At 38.1% G+C, this 27,194-nt stretch overlaps 1 protein-coding gene across 1 annotated transcript in view; it reads right to left on the bottom strand.

Moving 5' to 3' along the window:
- Positions 1–3,884, bottom strand: part of LOC131429121 (uncharacterized) — a 37,941-nt gene extending 34,057 nt beyond the window's left edge. The window contains exons 1-2 of the mRNA XM_058593168.1: positions 3,379–3,884; positions 1,052–1,523 (exon numbers count right to left, since the gene is read on the bottom strand). Of these exons, the coding sequence (XP_058449151.1) occupies positions 1,052–1,523; positions 3,379–3,884 (978 nt within the window). The remainder of the gene's footprint in view (positions 1–1,051; positions 1,524–3,378) is intronic.
- Positions 3,885–27,194: the final 23,310 nt, after the last annotated feature.

The raw sequence follows: 27,194 nt of genomic DNA, 5'->3' as shown, positions 1-27,194 counted from the left end.
CGATCCAAACTGATTATTTTCATAAAACGTTAACATATCATTCATTTCAAATATAAATGCATATGAATGTAAATTGATAAAAATCATTAATTTACATGCTCCTTTAATATTTCTTATCGCATCGTTAGATTCCCTAAAGATACAAAGTTGACAATTTTAGGTGATTTTAAGTGTCATCGACACGCGTTATTCTTAGTTATAAATTATTGTAGGACTCCTGTTTTCACTCATTTTTACACCACTTATCGTTTTAAAAACAAGACGAACGGTTTTATACATAAATCTATCGGCAATCATATCTTGTTCATGTGTGATTTTCTTCCACAATGCTTAAACCTTTAAATTCTTGATGGAATAAAGTCATTGAAAGCTAGAACAGCAACTCATTCAGAGCTGATATATATATCACTATCAACTAGCAACATTGTATGATAAAGATTGGATAAGTAATGTCACTGGACAGCTACCAACAAGACTCTACAAATAAATTTAGTTTCTGAGAGCCGGTATGTCAAACTTAAAAATTTCTCGATATTTCACTCGTCATAGAACTCTCGAATATTTCATTTGACAGTCATTTTCACAATACAGATTACGGTTGACGATGATTTTAGTCAGTCTGTCTGAACCCAATGCTCTTAATGACATTTTTCTATGACCGTTCCCGAACATTTCGGTTATGAAATTTAACAAAATCGTGTTTTCAATGAATAGCGCTATTATAACTTGTCTAAGACGTATTCATGACATTACTGTGTCTGTTCCGACATCGAATTGAGCTTCATTTATTGTGGATTAACAGTAAAATCAATAACAATTGTGCCACTCCGTTTGTACATATTCATCAAGAAAGACGTGAGATAACATGATTCTTCGTTATAAAAAGAAACTGCTGAAATGTCAATCCAATCAAAGTTAAAATGTATAAATTTTAATAATCTCACCACGCATTCGCTACCAGCCTCCGTGTTTCAATTGCACGCTTTGAACGTAATCGACGTTTCACCAGGCTCCTTAGAGAGGCCCCATGAATATTCCGTTCCGGTATCACCGGCAGCAATTCCCTCGGCGGAACCATTCCTTCAACGAACACATTATCAGCGTCGGTTTGGTGCGAAAACAGCTGGAAAATTCGATCCTGTTTCTTCGCAACATTTGCAACAAAGACAGCATTACGAGCAGCTACACGAGCAGCAGGAGAGCACAGTTCCGTTTCGCACCACCGCAGCTCATTAAGTTCCGACTTTGGATTATTCTGCACGGAGGATAAACCATCAACCGCTCCCGAATGCTGCTCATTTAGTGGATCTAGCAGCTGGTTGATGAGCTGAAAGCGCATTTGCAGCAATTTGACGTAACCGACGAATTGAGACTCCACGGTGACAGTCGTTAGTAGGGTGAGGTAGCACTCGGGCATGCAGTACTGGGACGTGGGCGCGTAATCGCTCAGATACATTAAGCAGTTGAACCACTCGAACACTAGGATGGCAACGACGACGAACATCATTTGAATGCAAATTAGCCTGCGGAAGAAAGAGGAAAAAGGATACAATTGTGGAATTCGATTGTTGCATTTATATTTGTTGCTGCTCTCCTGGAAGTTTGTTCTACATGAGGATGATTAGTTGCGGACTCGGTAGTTAGGATTGGTTTCCATTCGTTAGCGAACAGTTTGGATACGGTGAGTTCCTCCCTGGTGTCTCGTTACCACCCCACGTGAAAACTACCTTCTACCTGTGCGCTTAGAATAGATTGGAGTGCAAACGGTCGGTGTTAAGTCATAGAGGACTATCTCGTAGCAGTTTAACATATTCAACAGTTTCTGAAGAATCTTTTCTTCTATATTAGGTGTTCCTGACATTTATCAGACCTGATAAACCAACAGCTGTTACATAAAATATTTCTTCAATGATAATTTAAGGCTAATGATTTTTTTTAGAAATCATCATGATCTCGCTTAGTCCGGTTTGACACAACACCGACCCAAATGACTATTTTAATTTCGGAACAAATGCAAATATCGATGCATTTCCTTTCGGACCTTTCGTATGAATCTGTTTTTCAAATTGAGAATTGCTCTACTAACTTTCGAGCGCTAGAAAATTTCACCGATCAATTCTGTTCAATTATGGATGTGAAAAAATATTGAAACTTGTATTTCTAAAACAGCTAACTTTGTTTGAGGAATTTTCTAAAGCGGAAAAGTTGTATAATTTTCTGCTTGTTGAGAGAATTTTCGAAAATCTTCATTTTGCAACTCAGTGTCTACCAACAGTTGTAATAGATAGACTACAGAGGAGTCTCATATAACGCGGTTCACCAGGGGCGTGAAAAACGAATCTGCGAGACCCACAGCATATGGGATTTCGATTGATTGGGGCTGTGAACGATTATCTTGCTCCTGTCAACAGATAGCACCATACGGTCTTCGGCAAACTTGTTGTAGTTACTCAGACCCACAATTTAAAATCATTTGGTAGAAAATTAGTAGAGAACGACGCCATCAGAGGCGCTTTGAAAAGAGCATGAAATAATTCATATGTTTACAATAGAGAAAACAATTTGAACATGAAAAATCGCGAATATTTTAGCTGCTGCAATATTCAAACAACGTTTCGAGAGACTCAAAGTTTATTAACAAGTTAAAAATATACTTTGGAATCACTGCATCAGATGGAATTAGTGTTCTTTCAATATCAAAATTATGCTGTAGTTCGAAAACTAAAAAATTTAGAGCCATTTTGTCTTCTACAAAAATGATCGGAATGTAGGGCTCTACATAATGAAAATCATATTGTATGTTTGTATCAGATTGCTTTCATATAATTGCTGTTAAGAAGGCCAAAATGGGTTGCAGACTTTTACAAAAACTCCACCTATTTCGCAGCGATTTTTTTTTAAATTTTGATTTTTGTCGCACATGGGTTTTACATCCAGAGAAAGTCTTCAAGCCGCAAATAAAGCCTAAGATATTCTTGCTATGGATGCTTTCAAAAATGAAAAGAGACACACACGTTTAAGAAAAATATTAACAAAATGACAGCTTATTCATTACTGTATTCCTTCCGAATCTATTTAATGTTGATCATATATTTTACACCGAACTGCAATGTACATACTGACGCACCGAATGAACAATCCTGACTCAATATTTCCGCATTTTAATTAACCCAATGAATTTTATTATTCAACCACATTAAAATGAGCACTTGAGATAATCGTTTTTATTGTCACGGAACAGAGTACATATGTATTCAATATGTTTTTTTAAGACACGTTCCTGATTTATATGACTTTATATGATATTCCCTTTACAAATTTTATAAAAAGAAAATCTATAATTTTACGAGACGTTTAGCGAATGTTTCGCTTACTCACCATTTCCATTTCGAGTTAGGCACAACAACTCCCAACTGCGTTCGAAACAATTCATCCACTTGAACGAACAATTCTAAGGACGTAATCAGATTGCGTTGATTGAGGACGGCACCTGTGATCAGTATCCAGTACAACACCAGAATCGAATACCGACTGTAGATGTCAATCATGATCGAAACGGTAGCCCCATCACCTGTCCCATTTCCGGCACTACTCGACTCGTTTGCCGACGAGATCCGGTTACTTTTTGCAGTTCCCGTAAAATCATCATTATAATTGGTGTAAAAATGGAAAGCACTGTAAAGTACGATGGCCACCAGAGACTGCACCATTCCTGGGACAGAAATCTGCGCTCTTTTATTGTGACCATAAATCAGTCGGTACGGACTCAGAGAAAACAACTTTGACACAAAGTACAGCGGCTTCAGGTGTTTTATGAGGCTTTCGTCGGTACAGTCCGTACAGTCGACGGCAGCTGGTTTCGGCTTGGAGTCGCCAACCTTCATCGTCGGCCAACGGAAATTCATTCCTTCCTGCACAAAGGATCAGATGTTTTCTGCTTTCAGGAAAATATGAGGGTAAATTTCAACACTATACAAAAAAAAATGAATCACACGCACGTTGGTCTGGCTGAAAATGAAAATTCCGAATGGCGACGGATAGCCAATGCTTGGAGCTGGCCACTCTCCGGAGGTATGCCGAGAAAATTTAATTTATGGAGCGCGTCTATTTTTTATGAACGACCTGGACTAATCCAATTTACTAACCGAAGGGCAAGCAGGACGCTACCGAGGACGGCGGGAGCGAGTTGATGTAAATCTGGATTAATATTCATTTGGAAATGGGCATACCCATTTTTCATTTAACATTATGCCGCTTAATGTCGTACCGGTCGTGCTTCGGCTCACCGTGAAGGTGTTCGTTTGTTCACGGTTCGACGGTTCGACGGTTCGACGGTTCGACGGTGGACCTGGAGAAAGGGTTAAATTCATCACCCGCCAAAATGAGTAAACTCATTCACGGTACGTAATTAAATTTGGCATACATAATTGTAGATAAACGCAAATAAGCCAGAATTAACGAAATGCCAATCAACGATGCTCCGATGGTGATGGCGAAGTTCAATTTACTTTTTAGGGGAAAGTGTCGTTCACATATTGGAATATCAATTTACAGATTTTTATTAACTCTTATTAAAAGTGCTAACACACTACAGTCGGATTATATCCTAACTGAAAGAAACACCTCTTGCATCCATCCCAATTTTATTGTAGAAGCTTTAAGGACGCCAGTTTCCACTACGGATCATGAAATAAACAGAAATGTTTGTTTGGAAGGACGCTATTTCAATAGATCTCGGTTATGATTTGTGATTTGATTTAAATTGGTTTAACCTGATGGCAATGACAGTCAATGATCGGTTTCCGTCGTAGAACAGATTGTGTGAAAGGAAATATTAATTGATTCTGGAACTTCAGTAATACTGTTTCCAGTGTAGATTTGACGACTCGACTAATGAAATGACTATTGGTACAATAACCCAAAATCTAGTTTTAATATGTGATGAGAAATAGAATAGAATAAATGGACGTCAATATTTAGGTATATTTAGCCCCACACCGACAAACCGAAACCGAAAATTTCAAGCCGAAATAGACGAATTCTACGCCAACTCGAACAAATGTTGGCAGCACTCTCTCAGATTTGAATGAAACGTTCTGGATATGAAGATTTTTTCACGAAAAGCCATTTTTAACTTGGCCGTCTTTTAAGAAGGGTCAAATTTTTTAAACCTATCTTATTTTCAAATAGTTATAGTGGAAAAAGTACAAATCCTATAAAAAAGTGTTGTACTAGAGTTTTTTTTTTAAATCAGTCAAGTTTATCGCAATTCGTTGAGACATCTTCGAGAACATTCAGCAGATGAAAAATGTTCGGTTAGTCGTTTACGTCACTTATACAACTATATCTTCAGAACCTCATTTGATTTTCGAACTTCATCTGAAATTTAATTTCAAACGAGCCTAGACTTGTTAAAATCGACAAAGCCAATCCTGAGAAAAATGAGCGGTAAAAAACAACTTGTTTTTAAGTAACGTTACTTATATTATTATATCTCCGGAGGCAGAAATCACAATCATTTGATCTTTGAACTTGATCCACAATTCAATAGAAACTTTTAATCGAGCCTAAGCTTGAGAAAATCGGTTCAGCTATCTCTGAGAAAATTGAGTGATAAAAATGTTTTTGAAAAGTGCACATACATTCGCACATACACAGTCATTTTCCGATCTCGTCGAGCTGAGTCGAATGGTATATAACAATATGGGTCTCAGAGGCTTCATTCGAAAGTAGGTTTCCCAGCAATTCCTACACTGGAAAGAATTGTCTTAAAAAATGTTAAATCCGATAAAGAAATCCAGTTTCGATTATGCTAAAATTTTTTCCCAAGATAAGTGCGTACGTTCCGTTCCAACCGTTCATACATTGCTTTACGGAACAAGGTTTTTCTAACAAAAACTATTTCTTGTCCAAACTGAATTTTTTATCCAATGTCTATTTATCGAAAACTAAACTAAACTAAACTGAAACTCAACAGGCCCGTACCCAGGATTTCGTTTCGGGAGGGGCCCAAAGAAAAAAATGTTACTGAATATTGCTGATGTACCTAATTCTCCGTGTCCCTTTTATGGGTGTTTTTAATAGACACTTTAAACTTTTCCACTGGAACTGTTATTATATTATATTTCTTTACGTTTACTATCTTGTTATTTCTGTAACACATGTCTGAGAGCTTCTAAATAATTATATATTTGTTTTTGATTTCGGGAGGAGCCAGGGCCCCTCGGGCACCCCCTCTAGGTACGTGGCTGGAAACTCATTATCATTCAAGATTCTAATGAAATTCAATTTGGGAAAAAAATTATACCGAATACCCTATTGCTAGTTGTTCGATTGCAGCATAAAGTATCGGTTCTGTATAATAACTTTTTGTTAGCGAAGCTTAGAGCTCGTAATTATCTATGTTGGGACAAAATTTCATTGAAATCGAAAATGGTGTTTTTTTTTGTAAATCGACTTTAAATTTTGAAAATCGTTTTGGCAGCACCCCTGCAAAAATGTTTGAGCTAGTGATGTTCACAAAAGTAGTCCAATTTTCCAATTAAATTTGGAAAAAATTACATATCGAATCATACACTGAAAAAATCGTATTCAGAAAACCGATGCAGCCGAAGTCGGTAAAAATTAACAGTCGCCTAAGGCATTCTAAGACATTTCATTTGATTTCAAATATATGAAAATTCATCTTTGAGACATTGGAGTGTATGTTTTGTTATCGATTATCAAAATTTGTAAATCAAATGCTCATCACACTTATGGAAGAAAATACTCTTGAAATTGACATTTTTACACCAATCACCTGTATCTCAAATGAAAATGTGCAAATATTGGTTCAACCATCACCGACAAAACTGAGTGACATTATTTGCCACACACGTTTGATGATCTCGACAAATTGTTTCGAATGGTATATGGGTGTGTGATGTTCTGTACTTCCAGTAGTTATTGCTGTCAGCAGTTTAAATCGATCAAATAATGAAAACTTTCCGGTTTTCCAATATAGTTATGCAATCACTGTGAAACCATTCGACTAAGTTTGTCGAGTACACAAAATATATGTATGTGTATGTGCGTATGTGTACATGTAACCGGCTGAACAAATTTTTGCCGACTTAGATCTTGTGATCCCATACAAAATTTCTGAATATTTATCGGTTCTAACTTCCGGCAGCGGAATTTAGGTGTAAAATGTGCTAGAAGATATGAAAATAAGTGCACCAACTTTTCTCGGAGTGGCTGAACCGGTTTTCACGAACTTAGTTCTTGTGGTCCCATATTAAATTCCTTAATATTGTTTCGATTCTACTTCCGGCTGTTGGTTGGAACTACTCACTAAAACACCTTGGATCTCCAACCCTACCTCCCCGGCACCACTGCTTGGTATTACTTCGGGGTGGAAGGCTATTGGTGCTCACAGCAACCTCCCCTGATTTATGCAGAATGGGGATCAGCATCCTGCTCTCGAGGGATCGACCAGTTGGATGACGAGGTAGGTCCAGTGATGCCGGCTGGAGGGTAACTTCCGGTTCACTGGCGCCTCGACGACCCAAAACTGATGCTACGTCGCGGAACTACTCGACTAGTCTCCGCCAAAAGATCTAGTCTACACCGACGGAGAGTTCCCCGACGAGGGAAGTCCTCCCAAACCTACGCTTACGGTACGCGTCTACGATCCGACCGAAAGGATTCCTAAGTCGATCCAATGATTCCGGTTGGAGCGTGACTTCCGGTTCACTGGCGCTCAGACGATTCTAGCGGTACCACGCGACTCATCTAGTCCCCGACAAAGGATCTAGACTACTCCGGCGGAGTTACACCACAAGGGACACCCGATGGAGTGCCGAGGTCGGTCCCGCGATTCCGGTTGGAGCATGGCTTCCGGTTCGCTGGCGCCTCGACGACTCGAATCGGTGTTGTGGCGGCTACTCGACTAGCCCCCGCCGAAGAATCTAGCCTACACCTACGGAGAGTTCCCCGACGAAGGAGGCCCTCCCGAAACCGACGCTTCCGATTCCCGTCAACGCCCGACCGAGAGGATGCCTGGGTTGATCCAGTGGTTTCGGTTTTAGGATAGCTTCCGGTTCACTGGCGCCCCGACGATCCTAACAGTTTTACGTACTACTCGTCTAGTCCCCGACGGTGGATCTAGACCACTCCGACGAAGAGCTGCCCGGCGAAGGATGTTCTCCCAGACCGACGTTTATTCGCTGATCCCTCTTGAGCCTACTACGGTTGCACGCGACTAACGCCTGTTGTTGTTCCGCACTCCATTTCCGCTGTAATATGCCCGCTATTTGGGATGCCGCGGTCGACACTGCGTTCCAGTTCTCTACGTAGTGCCATATTCTCTGGATCAGGTTCTCCGGTGTGGTGTCATCGCCGCATGCCTCCAGTAGCTCACTCTTTTGAGCCGCGGAACGGGAACATGCGAACAAGACGTGTTTTGTCGTCTCGATCTCGTCTGGGCAGCCAGGATATACAGGGGATGTCGCGTGGCCGAACCTGTGGAGGTACCATCTGAAGCACCCGTGGCCTGTAAGGAATTGCGTCAGGCCGAAGTTCACTTCTCCGTGAGGTCTATCTAACCAACTCGAGACCCTAGGTATGAGCCGATGTGTCCACCTACACTTGGTTGAGCTGTCCCACTTTTGCTGCCATCTGCGTAGAGAAACGGCTTTGGAGGCCCTACGGGTGTTCCTGTCTCCTCGCATGCTGTAGGCATAATACTTGCAACCACGCAAGCCGCATCCCTCGATACAGTGCGGTATGCACTGATTACGCGAAGACACATCAGTCTATGCGTACTCTCCAGCATCTGTGCGTTGCGTTCCACATTAAGTACCGACGCCCATACCGGGCTGCCGTACCTGAGGATCGAAACTGCCATTCCTGCCAGGTTACTGGAGCGCACAGGCGAGCTGTTGGCCATCAATCGTGAGAGCGCCGCGATCGCTTTTGATGCGCGCTTGCAGGCGTATTCAACGTGCTCGCTGAAGCTGAATTTGTCGTCAAGCATCACACCCAATTGCTTCAGTGATCTCTTGGAGGGGATCACGCAATCTCCGGCATGTAAAAACGCCTCTTGTTTCGATTTGCGGTTGTTTACCACCATCACCTCTGTTTTGTGGTGCGCGAGTTGCAGTTTCCTGCTACGCAGCCAGTCCTCCACCAAGCAGATTGAGTGTGATGCACTCAGTTCGACCTCCTCGATGGATTCGCCGTAGACTGTCAGTGTGACGTCGTCCGCGAACCCGACTATCTTGACATCCGGAGGGAGCCTCAACCTCAGTACTCCATCGTACATTATATTCCACAGGATCGGGCCCAAGATAGATCCCTGTGGTACTCCAGCCGTGATTGGAGTGTTACGTGTGCCTTCGTCGGTCTCGTAGAGCAATACTCGGTTCTGGAAGTAGCTTTCCAGAATCTTGTACAGTCCTTCCGGTACTCCCAGTCGAAGTAGGGAATCAGCAATGTCTGCCCAACAAGCACTATTGAACGCGTTCTTAACGTCTAGCGTTACTACCGCACAGTAGCGGATTCCACTGCGTGTGTGTGTGTGTGTGTGTTTTTTTTTTTTTTTTTTTTTTTTTACAAGGTGAAATACCTACTTATGTACTTTCCCAGTTCACGCGCTCAGTAGTTGTCAAGCTACCGCTATTGTGAACCAGCGAGTGGGACTGGCTGAACCTTACCCACTAAAACACCTTGGACATCTTGCCTTGATCCCCCCGGAACTAATGTGTGTGTGTGTGTGTGTGTGTGTGTGTGTGTGTGTGTGAGTATGTGAGTATATGTCCAATAATTTCACTCATTTTTTTCATACATGGTTTGACCAATTTTCACTAACTTAGGCTCAAAAAAAACCTCGTAGTCCCATAGGTTGAATTTCATCATGCTTTCCTAAGGAAAAGTGTGTTTGGAATTACACACCGTCATTTAGACCGACGATGCAAAAAGGGTGAAATTCTTCTAGATTTGGCTCAAAACTGATTCAATTTGTGGGTTATATTAGTTACTTACTAAACGAACCGACTTCGGCCATACCGGTTGCCAGTTTCCGGTTACGGAAGTACCGGAAATAGTGGTCAGAAACTCTAATACGAGACTCACTCAATTTTCTCAGAGATGATTAGATCGATTTTCACAAACTAAGGCTCAATAAAAGTTCCTTTAGTCTCATAGGTTGCTGTTCAATTTCATCCTGGTTCGACTTCCGGTTCCAGGTCTATAGAGTAAAGTATGGTTAATTTTTGATACGTCGATGCAAAATAAAGAAAAAGTCTTATTAACTTGACATAATTGTCAAGTTAATAAGACTTTTTCTGAATGTCTGAAAATGTCTAATTTTACTGAAGTTTGAAAAAAATGAGAAGATTTATGTAAACAATTTTAATAAATTCGCTCAAGTTTTCATTTCATACAAAACACAAAATATCCTTGAAATCAATATTTTATACACTCGTCGCTATATAAAGTTTAAACCAAACTGTAAAATAGAGTTTACATTAATTTCATTATAATTAAAACAAACATTTGCATCGCTGTTTTATATTACAGCTAGATTTTTTTTCTTTCTTTTTCAGAAACCTGTAAATTCAGAACCGTAATAGAATAGCAGTCTATACGATTATAAGAGTTTTCATTCGAGTATAAATTTTATAAAAATCAGTGTAGTGGTTTCTGAGAAAGCAAGGTGAGTTGCATTTTGGAGTTGAGGACCACTAATTCCGGCACTTTCGGAATAGGAAACCCTGGTAACTTTGCTCGGTCATCAACTAATTTAACCTACCTAATTAGGTGATGGAATTGCTATGTTAATAAAATAACCTTAGAAAATTGGGACCTCCGCATTCTAAATGGTTTACGATTACAAAATATTCTCGTATATCCTTTTATATTATTTTGCAAGTTTTTACAGTTGATGAAGGCTACTCCGGTAACGTTGTTTTCCGATATACAGTTCCCTGAGTCGCAGGAGTAGTGAGCATAGCACTAAAAGTAAATCAATTTCGTAGAGATTAACGTGTTGTACCTAAAAAGTGTACTTTTCGGCACTGGACTTTTTCACCAACGATGGCATTCTTTTCCACGAAATTTCCTTCATCGAATGAGCTCCACCCGTTTATTGGAAAACAGGAGACGGACACCAGAAGGCGAAGGAACCCGAAATTAGCATGAAAACCGTTCTCATAAATGCCATCTGAAAGAAACGTTCGAAACGATATACGGCTGAATGCAGTTTTGAAATGCTTCTACTGTCGATGCTGTTGCTTCCTTTTTTGCTGCCACAAACGTCCATTGACACACCGGCACTGCAAAAAGCAATCAGCAAAGACACAATTTTCAAATTTATGCCAGGCCACGTCTCCGTCAGCTCGAATGAATAACCAGACGGTTTTGGGGTACAAAATTTCCTTCGCATACCAGTTTCAGTTTCAGTTTTAGAATCTGTAGCCAAACCGACGGTTACCGTTCGAGCTCCAAAAGACGCCGGTCAGGGGTAATGCGATTTTGACCGGTCTCAAATAGCATTGATTCATTTCAAATTCCATTGCAATCACTCTGCTCGGTGCGAAGATCAATTTTGCCATTGAAGTGTTCTGGGTCTGAACCGAAATGTGCAGAATCATTAGGGACTTCATTAGTCAAGCATGTGAATATGTGACAGGTTGTGATAACTTCTACTTCAGAATTTGGTAGAAAGTATGGGTAGTTTTGACTTACATTTTGGTTATAACATGATGCCTGAAAAACCGATGTCCGTTTTATCCACTGAATGACACTTCTGATTAAGATGCGAACTGAAAGTGACTAGTTCTAGCAAAACAGTGACAGTAGCTTCTGCCAATGGTCGCATATTTGAAACAGTGTCAAACAGTAACAACATTACAAGGTTCATCTCATTTCAGTTTCTCCGTAGAATCAAACTAGAAGTTATTTGGTTCATCAATCTTATGTCGCTTTCAAATGAAGTCGTAACTAACCCTAACTGTTATCAAACTCGTACTTTTGATAGCAGTTGGATAGTAACAATGCAGGGCTCTAGTTTCTTTAGTGGTGAAATGATTTATGCAAATTCCAGTTTTGAAATTATTATCACTACTTTCGGTATTTCGAAAACTTGATCCCGGACCGGATACAGGCGAAGTAAGTTTCTATAGACAGCCTCATTCTTCACTATACGTAAGTTTATACAATTAAACTGCCAATCGAAAGCATTTAACTTATTCATATATTGCCACGTCGTTTTAGTATTTCAATAGTACACCATTGGAAAATTGTTTTAAATTGACCTATGTTTCTACGAGACAATTACAGCATGCCATAATGAAGTCATCCTCTTGATTCGTCTAACATGGGCGACGGTTTCGATCGTTGATTTACACCTCGCATTCCATTCAGTATCAGTTCTGGTTCGATGGGAAAGAAGAGGCATGAAAAATACCCAACCGGTCAGAGCAGTGCCACATTTTTTACCCAGTCAACGCCTGCCTTCATGCACTTCCACTCGATAAATATTCAACCGCTTGTTTGATAGTGTTCAGTATCGAACCAACTTGCACTCGATGCGGTTCTATAATACAATAGACACACCCCTGTAATTTTTTTCATCGTCATTTCGATCGAAGGTTTGAGATATTTAGCACTCATCACCATATAATTCCAGAAGCCGAAGGTGGATCCTGGATAAAAGTTTACACTATTTGCTCTTCATGTAACATTTTATGGAAACTGAGTGTGAAGAAATTCAAATGAAATTTGAGCTTTTTGCACAAACTTTGTACGGTAACTTTTGGTACTTTGTAACCAGAACTCCAGAAGTTCACATTCTGCGGTGATGACATGATAAGAAAAGATATTGATATATTCCTGATGTCAGGCCTGATAAAAGCTTTCGTGGGCGCTGTTTATTCCTTCGCAAAGTTTTTTGCAAATATTGAGATAATTTTGCAGTCTGTTATTAATTTGTTCACTTTTGTGTGCTTTCTGTTTTCTGTTTTTGCCTTTCTCATATAACATAGAAAGGCTATACAACATGTGAAAACCGTCTATTTAACCGAGGTTTAAAGCAGGGGTGGAAATAAGCAAAAATTTTGATTCACAGTAAATAAAAATAGTTAGTATTATCTTTTCATATCACATATTTATTCTAGATATTATAATGAATTCTGCAACGAATGATTTTTGGTAAGATAAATTTTGATTAAACTTAGAATTTATAAATGTCTTCATCGTTATCAGTATTACTGTCTGATTCGGAATCGATATTTCAACAAAGTTCGGCTCGTTTTAATGCTACTCTGTGTTTATCGAACAGGTTTGAAGTTCAGATGGCTGTCACTTATAGTTCCGGCATTGTAATGGTATAAGAGACGTTAACGTCAAAACTGATTAAAGCTCAATTTTCTCGGATATGGATTATCAGATATCAATTATTTTAGGCTCGTTAAGTGAGTTTATTTCGTCGGTCGCACCTAAACTCCATGTTTCGTGATGTATTTGAAATTTATTCAGTAATACCGTCGTGGTGGAGTGATATCATCAATAAAAACAGCTAATATTATTGACATGCATGCAGCGCTGAATAATAATTATAACGATAAGAAAAACATGTCCAGTCACAAAATGTGCTATGAAGTTGATGAATATTACCCTATTTTTCTTGAATCTCATACACTGAAGTAACAGGAGTGCAGGATTTGACTACGCCAATTCAAACGCACCATTGAAACGCTGCTCCAAATGCTGCGCTTCATTTACTTCTTTGAACCAAATTCATGTCAAATAGCTGGGTTTAATCTAGATAGTGCATAACCATCATCATCAGTATTAAACAGCTAGAAGTAAAACAAAATCTTTTGTCGCTATAATCACTATTTGGTGTGGTATATTTTGATTACTAATTTTGTATTTCGTATACTATAAAATTAACATTATCAATTGGATTACGATTGAATCTAATTATTTTCATAAATCCTTCATCCAGTATTTTATTCATTTTATTGCAATTAAACAACAGGTTGCAAAAACCAATACGGTTTGTATCACATGAGAGCTGTTGAATGTACAAACTCCTTCAATATTTCTTTTTCAAAGATGCAAAATTTGCAATTTTCCACGATTTATCCTTAGTTAAAAATGACTGTAGGATTACTGTTGTCACTAATTTTCACGCCCCCCGTTGGGATCAACGATTTTAGATGTAAATCAATCGGCACTCATGTCTGATTTTGCTCATGTGTGATTTTCTTCCAAAAAATCACCACCGATTAGTATTGATTTTGATCGATGTGATTCAAGGATTACTGATCCACTGATCAGGTTTAAAAAGTAGTTTCGTATAATTAAAATTACTAACGTGATTACTATATTTAATTCTAGATCATATTTGAATGATTTTTATGTACCACGCCAACATTTATAAATATACATTTTATGGTGGTGTTGAGCAAGATTGCATCAGGATTTTCAAGAAGTGGATAAAATACTTTAGAATGATTCAGAAAAAGTTACAGATATTTTTCCTCACTTTTGAAAATCTAATTATTGACAAATGTGCCGTACGCCAAGGAAAGTAATTAAACAAGTCTCAGAAAACACTACTGCCAAAAAAGTATGGTTTAATATACTGGATGAATATTATATTGTGATCGGGGCTTGTTGGAGAGTTAATTAGCACAAGTTGCTACACCTGTTCTCATGCGAATGGATCACTCGAACTCCGTTCTTGGCTAAATGCGCTAAGAATGAACGAAGCGTTGTACATCCATTTCTGCCGCGATACTTAAATGCGCGAGCGAGTTTTTGAGAGCAGCTAATGCTCTTCGCCTGCGAATGGTTGTCTTCTGAGAATGAGAACTTTGTCTCGCAATAAAAAGAGCGCGTATGTATAAGGTCTGCTGCTACTCTGGTTAATATACAGTTCCCACAATCGCCATTTAAGTTTTGTCACCCTATTTTTTAATTCACGGTGTTTGGTTTTCTGATTCACAATCGGAAATCTTGATTTACATTTTCCTGCGCAAAATGGGCTTATTTCCACCTCTGGTTTGAAGGTCATATACCATTAGATTTAGCTCGACCAACTGAGCAAATGTCTATGTGTGTAACAAAAATATGAACTTACTTTTCTCGGAGATGGCTGAACCGATTTTCACGAGCTTGGATTCAAATGAAAGGTTTTATGGGCTCATAGCCTGCTATTGAATTTCATCCGGATCCGACTTCCGGTTCCGGAGATACAGGGTGGTACGCAACAAAAACATAGAAAAAATATGCACTCACTTTTTTCAAAGATTGCTAAGCCGATTTTCAAAAACTTAGATTTAAATGAAAGGTTTTATGATCCCATTGCTTGCAGTTGAATTTCATTTGGATCGAACTTCCGGTTCCGGAGTTAAGGGGTGTTATATGAAAATGAGAGAAAATATGCGCAATCAATTTTCTCGGGAACGGCTTTACCGATTTTCACAAACTAAGATTCAAATAGAAGGATCCGACTTCTGGTTTTGCAGTTACAGAGCGATGAGTGCCAAAGCTTTCAAACTGGCATATAGAATGAAAATATAATACTATGAAACGTGGGAGAAGAAATCACAGCACGAACGTGCTTCGTTCTATTTCGTACACGCTATGAAGAAAACGAAACGGCTACGAATGTCTGCTACTGGTAATAAAGTAAACAAAAGAATAATATGATACAATTAAACACAATATATTATAAATAATATAATAAAAGCACAGCATGATAGGTTTCAATATACTTTAATCAATACTGCAATGTAAAATGGGCTGTAACTTTTGAGCTATTCCATTGACCAAATGTCATCAGCATGGGAGGAATGAGATAGGAACTTGTGAGGACTCAGTTATCTCACTTTTTGACGAGCTTTTGTTCAGTTCCCACAGATATTGATGCAAAAAATACATGCGGAATAATAAAAGTTGTACCTATTCATTTTATTTATGCATTTTGTCTTCGATTAGAGTAAAAACTATCGCACAGACTTATTATTATCTATCTAGTCTAAGAACATTAACTTAACTATATTTTCGATTTAAATGTGTCTTTGTTCATAGTAAAATCAAACAGATGATAAACTCTATTGAATTGATTACAGCAAACATCCATTGGATTATTTTGTCCATACTGTGTGCGATGAGCTGATCGTCGTTGAAGTCCATTCTTCGCAAAGATCTTTCCGGAACATTGATATGAATCCTTGCCAGAAGTGTGGGGCAGTCGATGTTATTATTAAGCAAATCAAAAACGAAAAGTCGTTGATGAAATATTCACCGGTTTTGCAGCGTGGGTAAGTTGATGAGAACACAGCGATCTTCGTAACGTGGTAGCTGAAGCCGATAAAACCAAGGAAGTCTTCGAAGCGCGTATCGGACAAAACATTCGAAGCGCGTATTGGACAAAACAGCCCAGATTACAACTCCGTACTCTAGAATACTGCGCTCTAGAGCAATGTAAACAGCCTTGAGACAATAAACGTCGTTAAAGTCTTTAGTGTTGCGTTTGATAAGTCCCAGGACGGCAAAATCTTTAGCAATAACCATCGAAAGCTGTTCGGTGAAGCGTAACTTACGGTCGAGAATTACGCCTAAATCTTTTACAGGAGAAACTTTTTGACTGGATTCGCCATTATTGAGTATTCAAATAAAATTTTAGACTGAACTCGTGAAAATGTCATGGTATTACATTTATTAACATTAACACTCATGCCGTTTCTATCACACCAATCTATGACACATTCAATGTCCATTCTACAATCTACAAGGCTTGTGATGATTCGGTAAAATTTTTAAATCGTCGGCATACATTACTTTAAACGACGACAGTTCATTGCAAAGATCATTCACAAATAGCACAAACAGAAGTGGTCCGAGATGACTCCCTTGTGGAACACCAGATGTAATATCAAAAGGATCAGAATGTACAGTTCCGACTTGAACTGAAGCACTACGATCTGTAAGATTCGAAAGACCGTTTTTTGACAAAGCCGTGCTGATCGGTTGTGAGGATGTGCTTTACTGACGGGTAAATAATATCCAACAGCATACGCTCGAAAACTTTTGGGAGGCAGCTAAGGATAGAAATGCCTCTGTAGTTCGTGACGTCATGTACGTTTCCGGATTTGTGAACTGGTACTATTACAGCTTCTTTCCATTTCGCAGGAAAATAGCCTTCAGCGAGAGAACGATTAAAAATAAGAGATGCCGGCAAAGCCAAAGCAGATGAGCATTGCTTTACAAAAGATGGCGGAAGGCCGTTCGAGCCCGGTCCCTTTGATCCATCAACTAATCATAGATTATTATGCACCTCGTCTTGGGTGAAAACAGCAGCGGGTAGATTCACATTATACAACGGTAGACTATTCAAGTACGATTCTGACAAAGGTGGTGAGTTATTACTTAACACACTTTGAAAGAAAGACGAGAATAGATTGGCTGAGTCAACAGAAGTTGTTGAAGATTGGTTTCGATAGTAGATGCTTTCAGGAAATCCTCGGGAAGACTTTTTACTTCGCAGATAAGACCAGAACTGTTTCGGGTCCTCCTTAAAACTGTTCTCCAGTCGAGAAACGTAGAGTCGAAAACACGATACGTTCAATGATTCAAACTGATGCTCTAATTCACGCACCAACAGTTTATCTCCTTCACCTTTTGTCCGAAAAAAATCTTCTTCGAGCCTTTCTTAACCGATTCCGAATGTTGCGCAGCTCATCATTCCACCAAGGCCGCTTGTTGTTCGAGTTGCACACGCGTCTCCTACTATTCAGTGGATTGAGCACATAAAAAACGATGCGTAGAAAAATTTCCAATCAGGACTGGCGAAAATTATTCAGCAGTAAGTGCTCCAAACCTGACCACATTTATATACGGTTATTTTCGCATCAAAACAGTTGTAAATTTTTCAGGACCCTACCATTAAAGTAACTTTTGCGATAGGCAAATACTATAAAAAAAAAATTTATTTTACTTTAAGTTTCGTCTTAGACTCATCAGTGCGTAGCAGTTTATGTTGAACTGACGATTCAACATTATAACTATACTAAAGTTTACGGGTATTGTAAAAAATCGTTTCTTAGAAATATTGATCATGACCATTTTATCGCGTGTGTATGGAGAGATTTTTCGTTAATGGTAATAAAGGGTGATTTTTTAAGAGCTTGAGAACTTTTTTAAACAATAAAACGCATAAAATTTGCAAAATCTCATCGGTTCTTTATTTTAAACGTTAGATTGGTACATGACATTTACTTTTTGAAGATAATTTCATTTAAATGTTGACCGCGGCTGCGTCTTAGGTGGTCCATTCGGAAAATCCGCTTTTTTATCGACAAATTTTGTTCAGCGATGAGGCTCATTTCTGGTTGAATGGCTACGTAAATAAGCAAAATTGCCGCATTTGGAGTGAAGAGCAACCAGAAGCCGTTCAAGAACTGCCCATGCATCCCGAAAAATGCACTGTTTGGTGTGGTTTGTACGCTGGTGGAATCATTGGACCGTATTTTTTCAAAGATGCTGTTGGACGCAACGTTACAGTGAATGGCGATCGCTATCGTTCGATGCTAACAAACTTTTTGTTGCCAAAAATGGAAGAACTGAACTTGGTTGACATGTGGTTTCAACAAGATGGCGCTACATGCCACACAGCTCGCGATTCTATGGCCATTTTGAGGGAAAACTTCGGAGAACAATTCATCTCAAGAAATGGACCGGTAAGTTGGCCACCAAGATCATGCGATTTGACGCCTTTAGACTATTTTTTGTGGGGCTACGTCAAGTCTAAAGTCTACAGAAATAAGCCAGTAACTATTCCAGCTTTGGAAGACAACATTTCCGAAGAAATTCGGGCTATTCCGGCCGAAATGCTCGAAAAAGTTGCCCAAAATTGGACTTTCCGAATGGACCACCTAAGACGCAGCCGCGGTCAACATTTAAATGAAATTATCTTCAAAAAGTAAATGTCATGTACCAATCTAACGTTTAAAATAAAGAACCGATGAGATTTTGCAAATTTTATGCGTTTTATTGTTTAAAAAAGTTCTCAAGCTCTTAAAAAATCACCCTTTACATTTGGATAGTGATATAATCCACACATTTGAATATCTTCTACCAACTGATTTTTATTCAACATTATAATTTTTCCCATACCTATAACGAGTACAAGTTTTCCAACGCGAGATAACACATTTTATCTGAAGTTAAATGACTATTCAAACCAATTTCACTCAAACAATTAATTCAGTTCTGAAATTCGGTCTGAGGCTGCAGAAAGAACACTGATGATGGTTGCAATAATACACCACCAGATTACGAGCTACAGCTGCGATAATGCATGTTCTTGCAGCTGTTGCACCTTTCCTGACATGTATCCACCACTTTATCCGACCAGTGTGGAAAATTTCACAGTTCTCGCTTAAAAATGGTAGCTCTCATTAAAGCCTCTACGAGGTGGTCGTTTGGGTTTAAGCACGCATCCCTGAAATGACGCAATTTTTATGTTAGTATAACTCGGATTCAAGTAGTTAGCTTGAATTTTCATCGACCCCATCGAGCCCATGAGCAATTTCAGGACATGGCATTCCTAACGAAACACAGACAACAGATAAGCAAGTTAAGAAGTTTCAATTCGAGCTATTCAAAATATTGCTATAAATATTTCTGGTACAGCATTGTTTAAGAATACAGGAAGAAAATACTATGTACAGTAAGCAGTTAGAAAGAACAAAACAAAACAACAAAATCACACACACTTACACATACAGACATTTGCTCAGTTCGTCGAGCCAAATGGAATGGAATCAGTCACGGAAACATTTCCTTAGGAGGCACGTTTTACCATATCTTCCCCTGCGTGCTCAACATGTATAAAAGATCGGCTGAAAAGTTCGTATCGTTTCTATGAGAGGGCGCCACTAGAATTAAATCCATACCATTTTCAGTTAGTACCAACCTTCAAAAGATACGTGTATAAATTTGACAGCTGTCTGATTATTAGTTTGTGAGATATTGCATTTTGAGTGAAGCTACTTTTGTTATTGTGAAAAAAAATGGAAAAAAGGAATTTCGTGTGTTGATGAAACACTACTTTTTGATGAAAAAAAGTGCCGCCGATACCAAAAAATGGCTTGATGAGTGTTATCCAGACTCTGCACCGGGCGAAGCAACAGTTCGTAAGTGGTTTGCAAAATTTCGTACTGGTCACATGAGCACCGAAGACGATGAACGCAGTGGACGTCCAAAAGAGGCTGTTACCGATGAAAACGTGAAAAAATCCACAAAATGATTTTCAATGACCGTAAAGTGAAGTTGATCGAGATAGCTCACACCCTAAAGATATCAAAGGAACGTGTTGGACATATTATTCACGAATATTTGGATATGAGAAATCTTTGTGCAAAATAGGTGCCGCGTGCGCTCACAATCGATCAAAAACAACAACGAATTGATGATTCTAAGCAGTGTTTGGAGCTGTTATATCGAAATAAAACGGATTTTTTTCGTCGATATATAACAATGGACGAAACATGGCTTCATCACTTCTCTCCAAAATTCCCACTTCACACACGAAATTCCTTTTTACCTTTCTCATATAGAAAGGTTATGCAATCACTGTGAAAACCGACTTTTGAACCGAGGCCCGGAGGGCCGAGTGTCATATACCATTCGACTCAGTTCGTCGAGTACGCAAAATGTCGGTGTGTGTATGTGTGTGTGTGTATGTGTGTATGTAACGTTTTTTTGCACTAACTTTTCTCGGAGATGGCTGAACCGATTTTCACAAACTTAAATTCAAATGAAAGGTCTTGCGGTCCAATACAAAATTCCTGAATATTATTTGGATCCGACTTCCGGTTCGAAAGTTATGGGGTAAAATGTGCAAAAAAAAAGAAAATATGTGTTTTAACTTTTCTCATAGATGGTGCGACCGATTTTCACAAACTTAGGTTCAAATGAAAGGTCCTGTGGTCCGATGCGTTATTTCTGAATTTCATGCGGATCCGACTTCCGGATCCGGAAATATAGGGTAAAATGTGTTAAAAATTGTACACCATCACTGAAAATGGGGAAAAACCTTAAAAAAATTTCTAAATCGACCTCAAATTTTTTCCAATTTGATGGTTTTTATCAGTAGACGGTCAAACAAACCGATTTTGGTTATTCTTTTAAGAATCGAAGAAAATTTTTATTTGCCTTTTTTGGTTATGCAATCACTGTGAAAACCGACGTTTGAACCAAGGCCCGGAGAGCCGAGTGTCATATACCATTCGACTCAGTTCGTCGAGTACGCAAAATGTCTGTGTGTGTATGTGTGTTTGTTTGTGTGTGTGTGTGTGTGTATGTGCGTATGTTTGTATGTATCGTTTTTTGCACTAACTTTATGGGGTAAAATGTGCAAAAAAATGAAAATATGTGTTCTAACTTTTCTCATAGATGGCGCGACCGATTTTCAAAAACTTAGGTTCAAATGAAAGTTCCTGTGGTCCCATACGTAATTCCTGAATTTCATCCGGATCCGGAAATATAGGGTAAAGTGTGTTAAAAATTTTATACCATCACTGAAAAGAGCGAAAAACCGTAAAAAGTTTTCTAAATCGACCTTAAATCTTTTCCAATTGATAGTTTTTATCAGTAGACGGTCAAACAAACCTATTTCGATTATTCTTTTAAGAATCGAAGAAAAATAATTTTGAAGAATACCACAGTATTATATAGGTATGATAATATGATTGATATGAGAAAGGCATCATTACACCACTAGGTGGATTAAAACAGGTTTTTAGAGCATATGTTTAGTTAGTGAATATCGTGGACACAAATCAGCAATATTTCAATCCAACACGAAATTCTCATTGACAACTAATTTTGTTATTCAAATCAGAAAATTTGTTTCTATTTATCTATCACCATCATTACTGAAGGACAGTACAAAGAAAACAAAAATGAAATTGGTTTTATTAACAAGTTTATTAGCCAAAAACTCATGAGAAGTGTCAAAGCAAAACAATCCAACAAAGAAGGACAGCCTTGTTGAAACTGCTTGCAAATTGTTTTGATGTGTTTCGCATGTGTTACGATATATCCATATACTAGCTGACCCGTCGAACTTCGTCTCGTCAGAAGAATTGTCAAAAGACTGTGGTCAACGTTTCTCTCCATTATTTTTCTGATTACTTAACCTACAACGGAATTCGACACACACTCGCTTTAGCTCCAAAAGAAAAAAACATCACCAAAGATTAATGTGAAAATATGAAATACTTCTGTTAAGCGAAAATTGAACAAATGAACAGATTTCTATTCTGAACAGTCCGTTTATGGAGTTACTCATACGTGAATGTTCACCCGACAGAACAAACTTTGAAGCAGTTTCTTATACACAAAAAATCTATTGCTTGCGAAAAATAGATAATACTGATTCCTAGCGGTAATTTTTTAATTAGTGAATAAATTCAAAAAGCCTTTTAAAACTTTTTATTTCAGCACTCCAAAAATATGAAGGGTGATCCCATATTCTACTGAATTGCATCCGAAAGATATCTGATCATTTTATTTGAATAAATTATTTCTGGAGCAAATGTAATTCAATTCATTGATCACACGCAAATAAATTAATTAATCGGATGGAAATATATTTTGAAAACTAAATTGCTCCTTCCTTTCCCAGATCTCTAGCACAATTTACCATAAAAACAGTAATACTTTACGGGTCAAGACGTTTACATATTTTTAGAATTGTTTTGTAAATTTCGCCGAACGTCGGTTTTGAATGATGAAGAAGTCATTAGAATTATGACAGATCGAAGTTCAGTGGAACTGTACCGATCATTTAACAAATAAAACTTTTGCTGGACGGATTACCGAATGTTCAGCTGTTTGAAAGTCAGTGAAACTGTACCGACATCCGTAAAAATAATTCGGTGTGTACAACTTTTAAACAGCGAGAAAGTTTTCTCAGAATCTGTTCTGTACGTTCAAGTAATCAAAAAAGCCCTGAGCTCTAATAAAGTAGATATTTTCAGATACTGCGGATCTTTTAATTGCTTGGAGACGACACTTAAATTTTAATTTGATATTGAACTTAACAGTTTGAGCATTCTTCACAGAATAGCAACATAAAATATCAGTCTCAATTCATTATGGCAATCATCTTGAACATTGATATCTAATAACCACTTACTGTGTGTGCTTAGTCTAATCTAAATCATTAGAAAGAAAAATGCAAGAAAAATCTCTTAGTTTGACCTTAGCGCTTCTACAGCACAATCTTTTTATTGATCCATTAAAAAAAATTTCTGATTTGTTAATCTTGCCTCCGCAATGACCAATACTATTCATCTGACTCCATTGAACACAATTCATCAACTATTCAGTTCAACAACGTTGAAACTAGGTTCGAAACTGACTTTAAACAAACGGTTTGACAGCAGTTGGAGTGGAAACTGGGCTAGGTTTGGCATCAAGCGAAAACGACATAAATGACTCAATGACTGTTCTAGCAAAACCGTTGTAGGCAGGAGAAGAAGTTTTGATATCATTTACCAGTTGATGGATTGTGTGTAATGGAGTTAGATAAATAATATTGGTCATCGTGAGCGCGAGTTAAACAAATCAGAAAATTTTTGATAGAATCAATAAAGAGATTGTTCTGTAGAAGCGCTAATATCAAACTAATAGATTTTCCTTGCTTTCTAATGATTTAGCGCACATAATAAGTGGCCATTAGATATCAATGTTCAACATGATTATCATAATGGATTTATACTGCCATTTTATATTTCATATTCTGGGAAGAATGTTCGAATTGGCAAGATCAATATCAAATTAAAATTTGAACGACGTCTCTCAAAGCAACCAAAAGTTCCACAGTACCTGACAGGCCCGTGTGGGGTTTCAAGAGAGGGTTCAAGGGAGGGTTCAAACGAAGGAGGGCAGGTGTTCAAGGGGGGGGGGGGGGTGTTCAAGAAGGGTGAAGATTCAAGGGTGTGGAAGGCGCACAAATTTGAAGGAAAAGTCAGGTTATTTGCACTATTGTGAAGAGGGGGTGGGGCAGGGGTGTGGATGTAGTTGTTAAAACCCATAAAAACCCCCCCTACGCACGGGCCTGGTACCTGAACAATGTCCACTTTATTAGAGCCTTGAATATACAGAATAAGTTCTGAGAAAACTTTCTCGCTGCTTAAAAACTGTACAAGGAACTGCTTCAAAGTTTATTCTGTCGCGTCGGGAGATGATTCAAGTATGAGTAATTCCTTAAAACGGACTGTTCAGAATGGTCTGTATGCTTTGTATGTATATATTAAGTTTATCAATACAAAATTCTGGTTAGTGAGCATTTTTATCCATTACCGAAAGCAAGAATCACATCTGGAAGAGAAAGCGTGGCACCTTATATCCATTATGTCGAAGCCATAATGCATATTTGATTCATGTGGTTCGTCATTCCGAGCCACGTGATTAATTGGGTATCAAAATCATTGATCATGACTTGGTGGAATGCATATGACTGTTCTAACTGATCCTGGGTAGTTTTATAAAACTGACACTTTTCACGAAACTGTGTTGGGTCCGCACTTAGCAACGGGGGTTTGAGCAAACCTGATATAAAAACCAGGTTCGAAACTCGATTTTCAGTTCAACAACGTTGAAACTAGGTTCGAAACTGACTTTAAACAAACGGTTTGACAAAAGTTGGGGTGGAGACTGGGTTAGGTTTAGAATCAAGCGAATACGACATTAATGAATTAATGGCAGAATGCATATGACTGTATGATCACTGTAGGCACTACAATTTTATATTTCATGTTCTGTAAAGTTTTTTTTTTCAAATTGGTAAGATCAATACCAAATTAAAATTTAAGCGTCGTCGTCGTCAAAGCAACCAAAAGTTCCTCAGTACCTGAAATATATTCACTTTGTTAGAGCTCTAAAATACGCATATCACTTTTTGGAAACTTGAACGTACAGAAAAAGTTCTGAAGATACTTTCTTGCTGTTTAAAAACTGTATTAGGAACTGCTTCAAAGTTTGTTTTGTTGCGTCGAGTGAATGAGCAATTCTTTAAAAACAGATTCCTCAGAACACTTTGTATGCTACTTAAGCCAAATCTTTTTTACGAACGTTTGGTTACTTGGGCTAAATACAAATTGTAAATATATCCTAATCTACCAAATGAACAACTCTGGAACAGAAACTCTTTAATTAGAGATAAGAATCTGTGCATTTGCTCGATTTTTGCTTAACAGAAGTATTTCACGTTTTCACATTAATTTTTGTGATATTTCTTTTCAGGTTAAAGCAAATGCAAAAATAATAGAGAGAAACGTTAACCACTTAGTCGTTTTACAATCTTGATGTCCGAAAACATAAATTCGAACAAATCTTTGGGCGAGACGAAGTTCGACGGGTCAGCTAGTTCTCGATAAAATTACTCTGAAAAGAATCTGTTTGGTCAAGGAAAAAATGTTTTTAAATAACTTTTTTTCCTTAAAAGTGCCCAACTTGAATTTTTTACTAAAGATAGGAAACATAATCACCTATCTTCACTCCCGGTGAAACCCTCAACGAGTGAACACGTTGTATCGTGCTAGTGCGGTGAAAATTTGAGTATTTCGCGAGAAAGAAAGGATTTTCATCCAAATAAAAAATGGCATAATTGAAAATCGTCTTAAATTTTTAAAAATCGAATTTTTCCAGTGTTTTATTAAAATCTGAGAGAGTGCCGCTAACATTTGTTCGAGTTAGCGCGAAATTCGTCTATTTTAAAGCTTACACTGCATGGAAAATAATTGGAACCATACTTAATACGTATTAAGCAGCAAGAAAGTGAATGATTTCAGTAATTGTGAAACTTTTGGTAGCTCGGGAATGGTCGCATCCGGATTTGAAGTTTCATAAACATGTAAATTAGAGAAAGCTAGAGGGGCTGGGGTCCACTAGGATACTGATAGTACCTATTAGCTCCCTCCGAACAGTACCAGCCTAGATGCCACGTGGAATCCGGCGGAAAAAAAATGAACCAAGAATAGATCCTGCTTCCATGTCGTAAAAGGCGACAATTGCAGGAGTTTCTTTTTCCTTTCAGTTATCAGATCTGATTACTCTATTTTACTAAGTTATCTCTACATTCAACCTATCAATTTCCATCTAGCTTCGGAGAAAAGTTTTATTTGGAATGTTTTCTTCTTCCATGTTATTGATTGTCTTTCAAGATTATAAATTGAATGCTAAAAATCAACTATTGCGCAAATCCGTTGATATTACAAAGTTAATAACAGAGACAATAAATATCGGTATATTGAATACATAGTAAAAAAACACTTGATATTAATATTTCAAACAATAAATTAATATTTTCTCGGTAGCCGGCTGCCTAGATCAACCAATATAACCTATTAATAATTTTAATGAATAATTAAAATAATAAAGCAGAAATGATCAAGAATCAAGACACGCGTGAAATCTGTTGACCTTTATTTGGTGATTTAAAATGATTTTATAACAACTGTTTAGAATATGTCAATGCAATGAATTAACTATTTTGTCTAAATCACTCGTTCATTTTGTATCACGTAATTTCATTTATAAAAAATGGAGAAGTTTTTATTCTTTACGCGATAGTATTGCAAATTTTTCTTCAGTTTTCTCGAATAAGAGCTTTGAATCAAGACTTCCCGAGACTTCAGTGTCGGATATTGTTGAAAAGTTCACTCGGAAAGTCAGTGAGTTTAGTGGTACGTCCGAGCCTCTTGAAACCAGAACAAACTGAGTCGCGCGCAAATAATACCAATACTGAAATTTTTACTAACAATTATCCTTCTCCCGTGACGTAGTATATACGGCCTCTAGTAACAACAAGTGTTGGACTAACATCCCTTCCCATTCCTTAGACGATCTACGTTCGGGCCTGGCCGGCGCCGGTACTGATCAATGAATTCTGGGATTACCAGAAGATGTACATTGAAGGATGATCTGCCATTCCCTGGTCGGATCATATAGAAACTCGCTGAACAATTTCAGCTAATCCCGATCAGTAACGGAGTAGCAACCAGGGGTGGTCGCGCAAGCTCAAGCTCAACCTTATGTAAATTAGAGAAAGCTAGACTCCAGAGCTCTACGCAGAAATGTTTTTCATTGCTCAGAATGAAAGAAAAAAACGGGTGGGTGATGCCAAA

Source organism: Malaya genurostris, chromosome 2, assembly GCF_030247185.1.
Source record: "Malaya genurostris strain Urasoe2022 chromosome 2, Malgen_1.1, whole genome shotgun sequence".
In the NCBI taxonomy this organism is placed as follows: domain Eukaryota; kingdom Metazoa; phylum Arthropoda; class Insecta; order Diptera; family Culicidae; genus Malaya; species Malaya genurostris.
This window is presented reverse-complemented; position numbering and strand designations above follow the sequence as displayed.